The 6,874-nt window shown below is 43.8% G+C and overlaps 1 protein-coding gene across 1 annotated transcript; it reads left to right on the forward strand.

The window, feature by feature from the left end:
- The first annotated feature begins 3,586 nt into the window (after positions 1–3,586).
- Positions 3,587–5,854, forward strand: LOC140011331 (uncharacterized). The gene is made up of 2 exons (XM_072060123.1): positions 3,587–4,364; positions 4,848–5,854. The coding sequence occupies exons 1-2, from the start codon at positions 3,587–3,589 to the stop codon at positions 5,852–5,854; spliced, it is 1,785 nt and encodes a 594-aa protein (XP_071916224.1).
- The last annotated feature ends 1,020 nt before the right edge of the window (positions 5,855–6,874 follow it).

Below are 6,874 nucleotides of genomic sequence, written 5' to 3' on the forward strand. Positions count from 1 at the left end.
TATATGCATTTACTACTATTGTATCATATTTTCATCCACTTGCACACAAACACCTTTATTTTCCCAATTTGCACACATGCACTTGTCTTACATTCGCACACATGCACGTTTTCTTACATTTTCACACTGGCACTCATATTTGAGTCTTCATTTGCATCATTCGCGACCTCTATGAGGATTTTTCTTATTGGCCACCACAACTCATGTGGTTGGGACCAAAAAGCCTCGTAAGAGACATTTTTAGATTAGGATTGCATTTCTTTTTCATACCCATTAGTCATATCCAACATGCAACGCATATTTTGGGTAGAAAAATTAGGAAAAGAAGGGCTAAGTCACGTAACTAGCTTTGGCTAGGGTAAAGGAGTGCCTTAGGCTTTGCCTTTGCCTTCTCCCTTATCAAATGTGACCCCCGATCCCTTTCTTTGGTTACGTAGACCTAAAAGTTCTTTAAAAAGGGTTTGTTTACTTTTTTCCAAAAAACCACTTTTTGGGTGACTTGGTACACCCTAACTCTATACCAAGTGGCGACTCCATTTTCCATTCAAAAACCCTTTTTGAACTTTGTTTGGCCAAATCGTCGCATTTTCAAGTCCCACGGCCTTTTATTTCATTTTCGCACACGTTCACATACATATTCCACACACTACTTTCACACACTCAAAAAGTGGGGCGCGACAGTTGGCGACTCCACTGGGGATTTCCTAAGTGGGTCCAAGCATTTGATTTAGCTATTCTTTTCCTTTTTCTACCCTTTTTATGCATAGCATTTGGATATTAGGGTTACATTTTCCATTTTAGGACTTTTTGCCTCGCGCGCGTATCATGCTATTCCCTCACTCACGTATGTATGATTGGGTTGTTTGGATGTATATTGTACTTGTTTATCTCGCGCTTTGCATTGCATTTGGGGGGGGTGTGTGTCACCTTTAGAGCCTCGCGTTGGTTCTCAACCCCTTCCCTCAAAATAGGGAACACTTCATACGTGCACGTTTATTTACTGTTATCCCATTTTATTTTATTTTCGTGGGCTCTTTCCCACACCGCCTTGTACGACTAGGAATGGTTTCTCTAGGTATGTGGATGGTGTGCTCTGCGCCCATAGCAGTACCTAGGGGACCGCTCGAGCCACCGACCGAGGGTCTTGGAATGGATGACCCATTCCCTTAGGTCTGAAGGCTTGGGGACCTTTTTGAACCTTATCGAGTCTAGTTGCATTAGTGAACCCCAGCCTCATGCATCCATGTTAGAGTTTTCCTAGGTTAGAGTCAACCTCACCCTTGATAAGCACATTAGGCACGAGGGAAGGGGTTCCACCCCTTTTACTGGCTTTCATTGTATTTCTTTTCTTAATTGCTCCCAATATGTTATGTGTACTATCAATTGCACTAACCATTTCTTTGTTTTCTTGGCCTGCATTCATGTGCCTTAGCAATAAGAGGCCTCTTTGGCACTCTTTTAGTGACTTACCCACTAGATAACTCACATGTTTAAATTTCAGTTATTACACTTAATTTTCAATAAGTACATTTCATGTTTAGACCTTTTCCCCCCGATGCATTATTTATGTCCTTTAGGCCATATTTGTCACATGTTTACATCGCTTTAATAAATGGCATCATGCATTAAACCTTAGAAGGAACGCCATTTAGGCAATTCCATTTAGGGATAAGCCAACCCTATAATCCCATGGGTATTTAACCCTATTTTTGGGATCTGTACGTTTACCTTTTTTGCAAAATAGCCTAAGGGGTAAAATCCCAAGGTAACGGTATCTAAGTGAATTCCCCATCCAGATGATGCAGTGTCGAATGCTCAACCAAGTCCCTCGAGAGCTGAATCAGTGGAAGAATAACCTATCTTATGAGATTGGGGGGCTATTCCAATATGTGGGGCATCTACCAAGCCTTGCCGACATAACACCCAACGTAGCTGCTATCCAAGCATTGATCAATTATTGGGATCCGGATGCCTCAGTTTTCCGTTTTGGAATGTGCGAACTCACCCCAACCCTAGAAGAGTTAGAGGGGTTGTTGCAAGTACCGGAAAAAGGCAGTCCTATGGTATACCCGAGTGGGGGAACGAGAGAGCAGTTTTGCAGATTTTTGGGATTGAGGAACAATAGCTTAGATCAACACCCCGACGCTAGATCTTGTCCACTGAGGTTTTTATACGACCGATTTAGGGAAAATGAGTCCTTTGAGCGCCATCAGATCGATTTCTTCATAACAAAGGGGCAATGGAAAGAGAAGCGTGTGCAAGCTTTTGGTTTGGTTTTGATCAACTTATTGCTATTCCCTCAAAGGCATGGAAAGGTGACATTTGCAACAATCAACATGATTCAAAGTCTTTTTCTAGGAATTCGTGGAACAACACCAACTTTGATACCCGTTGTCATAGCGGACGTCTTCTCAGCCCTTACCAATTGCCAAAGGAAAGGGGGTTTCTTCTACGCTTCAAATTTGGTACTTCAAATGTGGATCATGGAACATTTGGTGAAGAGATCACTTAACCCTTTGGGTCCATGTCTCCCAGTTGAGAATTGGATTGATTCGCATCGAGAGAGAGTCAGCCGCTACTACCGTGTGATGTCGTCAAGCCAGTTTATTGAGGAATTCAACAGTTTGACACCAGAAAAGGTACAGTGGGTTCTAGATTGGACCAAGGTTAGGGACCCAGCTTTGAGGACCACTCAACATGACTTCATCCCTCTAGCTGGAGTTAATGGTCTAGTCGCCTATATTCCACAAAGGGTTATGAGACAGTTTGGATACCCGCAAAGCATTCCTATGGTACAAGGGGTTGAAGATTTCAGTTTGAGTACGGTGACCGAGAGTCGAAGCATGGTATTAGAGGCTTGGGGAAATTTGCAAGGTCTCGAGAATTTGCAGTTGGAATTGGTAAACAAGGTGGCACCTGCAGTTATGCCTGGGTACAATGAATGGATCAAACAAAAGGTGGAACATGATAGAGCGAGGCAACAATCAGCATCAGCCAGTCCCGAAGAACAAATGGAGAAGCTAAGGAAGGAATTAGAGGAATCTCAAGCCCAGCTTATAATGGCCAACAAAGTTCTAGAAGATACCCAAGTGCAGTTGAGGAGGGAAAAGAAGAAGAACGGGAAGCTAGAGGAAGCCATAGACGCCCTTGACAGAATTAGGGAAGGAGCGCGTAAGCTCAGTTTAGGGAGCTCTAGAGAGTCACAAAGTACAAGTCTCTTGAGACATAGGGATTTTGTAAACATGGTTACTAAGACTATTGACGAGGTTGTAAAGAAAGATTGAACTTTTCCACATTTTTATGAGAAGCCTTCCATTTCAAAGTTCTAAATTCACTTACAGGTTTGGAAATGGGATTTTACCCCGAAGGCTTGCATCATGCTTAGTGCGGAGTTTTCATTAGTAGCGGAGTGCAGCCCGAGCCTCCACCCGTCAAACAACCGGAATCCGAGCCATTTGTCATTCCTCCAGTTCAAACCACTTTTGAGGGAGTTTTCAACCCGCAGTATGCTTACACTCAAAATCCTCCGTTCTATCCTCCCTATGGGCAAGGGTTTCAGCCTCAAGGTGGTCAAGGTGGTCCAAACATGCCTCCAGATCCACAAGCTTTTTATCAGCCTACCGCAGAACCTGTTGTGCCGGAGCACACTGTTCAAACCAAGCCAGAAATGGGAGAGTCGTCTGCCCCGATTGATCTGAAGTTACTTAAGCGGTTGGATCGTTTCGATGAGTTCATCCGGAAAAGCCAAGGTTTAAGCAAGCAAGGGGCGTTAGACTACGATGATCTGTGCATGTTTCCAAATGTACAGCTGCCCGTGGGATTCAAGACCCCGAAGTTCAATAAATATGATGGTACGGGCAATCCTAAGACACACTTGCGTTTGTTTGCCAACAAGTTGGGCAGGCCGGTGGATGACGAAAACTTGCCATTAAGGTTATTTCCAGAGAGTCTAGAAGGAGACGCCCTCGATTGGTATTCAAACTTAAAGCCAGAGGAGGCAAAGACTTGGCTTGATCTGTCCAACGCCTTCATCAGACAGTACGAATATAACTGTGAGCTAGCACCGACCAGAACTACTTTGGAAGGCACCAAGAGGCGACCATCTGAAGATCATAAGACATACGCCAAAAGATGGAGAAGGATAGCTGCCAAGGTTGAGCCTCCGATGACCGAAAATGAAATTATTCGCACTTTCATAAAGGCGCATGATCCTCCATACTTTGAAGAAATCTTCCGTATGACTGGGTATTCATTTGCTGCGATTGTGAATAAACTCGAAGAGTATGATGATTTTGTGAGAGTCGGAAAAATTGTTAATGTTTCTGCCTTAAAATCACAATTAGAAGCTTTGCAAGGGCAAGAAAGTAGTGGAAAGAAACCGCAGTTTAAAAAGAAAGAGGGGGAGGCAACTTTTATCTGGAACCAGAACCCTTCACCCGAACCCCGATACCAACCCAATCCAACCTACCAACCACATTACCCTTATTATTCAAACCCGCACCATGTATATACCACCAATATTCACCACCCTCGACCTCGTCCAAGCTTTCCTAACCCACCTTTAGCTCCTTTTCAAATTTCTCAACCAAATCCACCCCAAAACCGACCTCGCCCTACATATAACCCAATATTTCCTCCCCCAAATAGACCTGTTTACAACCATCCTCAACCTCCTGAACCTTACAACCGACCCCCTAGCCGTACATTTACCAATTTAAGCAGGCCTCTAGACCAATTGTATTACCAGTTAAAGGCCGCCGGAAAAATTGGTATGGTACCCCCTCCTACCTATCCATATGGCATGCCCGCTTGGTATAACCCGCAAGCTGTCTGTGCTTATCATTCAGGGGCACCCGGACATTCAACTTTGGATTGCAAGGCTCTTAAGCATAAAGTTCAAGATATGATTGAAGCTGGAGAGATTGTAATTAGGAAAAGGGAGGCACGAGGGCCGAATATAAATAGGAACCCCTTTTCGGAACATGCTAATACCATTGAGGTCATTCTGGACGATGCAGAGTATGACGAGCTAGCCCAAAAATTGGCAAGGGAAGCTAAGGTGTTTGGGATCACAGACCGACCATTCATAATAGAAGATGAACCGTTTGAGGAGGATAAAAGACCTTTTATTTTGGATCTCACTCCAGCTGAGAGCGAGGCTTTGGAGCCCGTGGTCATCGAATTCCCAAAGCAGGAGCCTGTTCTACGTTTGAAGCGAGTGCCATGGAACTATGATGAACCTGTCATACAAATTGGAGAAAGGTCAGTTGCCAAAGAAGAGGTGTCGGTGGTCACTAGATCTGGGAGGATGGCAAGTCCGTTTGGAGCCACCGTTCCGATTCAAACAAATAACCCCGAGCTGCCCGCTAAGCCAACCGTTACCGAGAAGGAAGCCTTGGATTTTCTTAAAAGGCTCCAAAGAAGTGAATATAATGTGATCGAGAAGCTAAGCAAGTCGCCCGCCCAAATATCCATGTTGGATCTGCTCTTTTCTTCGGATATGCATAGGGATGCGTTACTCGAAGTATTGACTAAAGCTCAAATCCCTAAGGAAATTTCAGTTGCTAATTTCTCACATATGGTTGGGAGTGTGTTGTTTACAAAACAAATCACTTTCTCTGATGATGAGTTACCGGCGGAAGGCATTGGACATAACAAGGCTCTGTACATAGCTGTGAGGTGCAACGGGAAAATTTTGCCAAAGGTGTTGATTGACAATGGATCTGCGCTTAATATCTGTCCTTGGAGTACCTTGGAAAAGTTAGGGTTGCAGGGTATCAAGCTGAGGCCTTCAGGGACCATTGTTAGAGGTTTTGATGGAGCACAAAGAGAACCTATAGAGAAGTGGATTTAGTAGTCGAGATGGGGCCCGCACAGTTTCAAATAGCTTGCCAAGTCATGCATTTTTCTAGTGTTTACAATGTTTTGCTTGGAAGGCCGTGGATTCATAAGTCCGGAGCTGTGCCTTCTTCATTGCATCAATTGTTGAAATTCATAGTAAATGACAAGTTGATAACTATCTTTGCCGAGGAGGATTGCCCCGTGATTGCTGATTCTGGGTCCGAAGAAGATGGTAGCCAAAACGCCACAGTGACCCCTCATAGCACAGCCGATATCGTCTCTGTAAGTTGGATAACAAAAGAGGAACGAGCTCTGTCAAAGGCCAGTGTCATGATGGCTAAGGAAATGATCCGCGGAGGTTATGAGTTCGACAAAGGGTTGGGACGCAATTTGCAAGGAATTCTGAAGCCAGTGGAAGTCATGGAGAAAAAGGACTCATTCGGCTTGGGTTTCCGACCAACCGCTAGAGACATCAAAGAAATGAAGGAACGCAAGAGAGCAGAAAAAGAAGGCAGGCAAAAGGCCCTTGATATTCCACCACTGCATTATACTTTTCCACGACCAACCGAGGTGATCACATCAGAGATTAACCTAGTGGACGGAATCGAAACTAGTTTGGCCTAATTGTTCGTTGGGGCGACATTTGAAGACAGTTTCCCAGATGAGGCCGAGTTTCCCGACATCCCTGAAGGATCAATTTCCAATTGGACAGCCGAGTTTCTGCCCATTCGGAAGGAGTTTCGGTAAACCTAAAGGGGTTTGTCATTCATGCGAATTCATGAAAATACTTCTGCATCTGTAAATAGCTAATGAAAGCATCTTTACCTTTGACTAAAGTTTGCACGTGGAAATATTGTTAAGTTTTCATTTCGTTTCCGTTTGCTTTCTTTTGTTTTCGCTTTCAATCAAAGGTTTTATGAAAATGCACAAGTTGTTCTTGTCATGTTGTTTTGTTTATTCATTTGTTTATATTTCTGTCATCTTGCTTGTTCATTTGTTTGTTGTATATTTGTTTGCTTATTATCCCACATTC

The sequence above is a fragment of the Coffea arabica genome, chromosome 7e (assembly GCF_036785885.1).
Source record: "Coffea arabica cultivar ET-39 chromosome 7e, Coffea Arabica ET-39 HiFi, whole genome shotgun sequence".
Taxonomy (NCBI): Eukaryota; Viridiplantae; Streptophyta; class Magnoliopsida; order Gentianales; family Rubiaceae; genus Coffea; species Coffea arabica.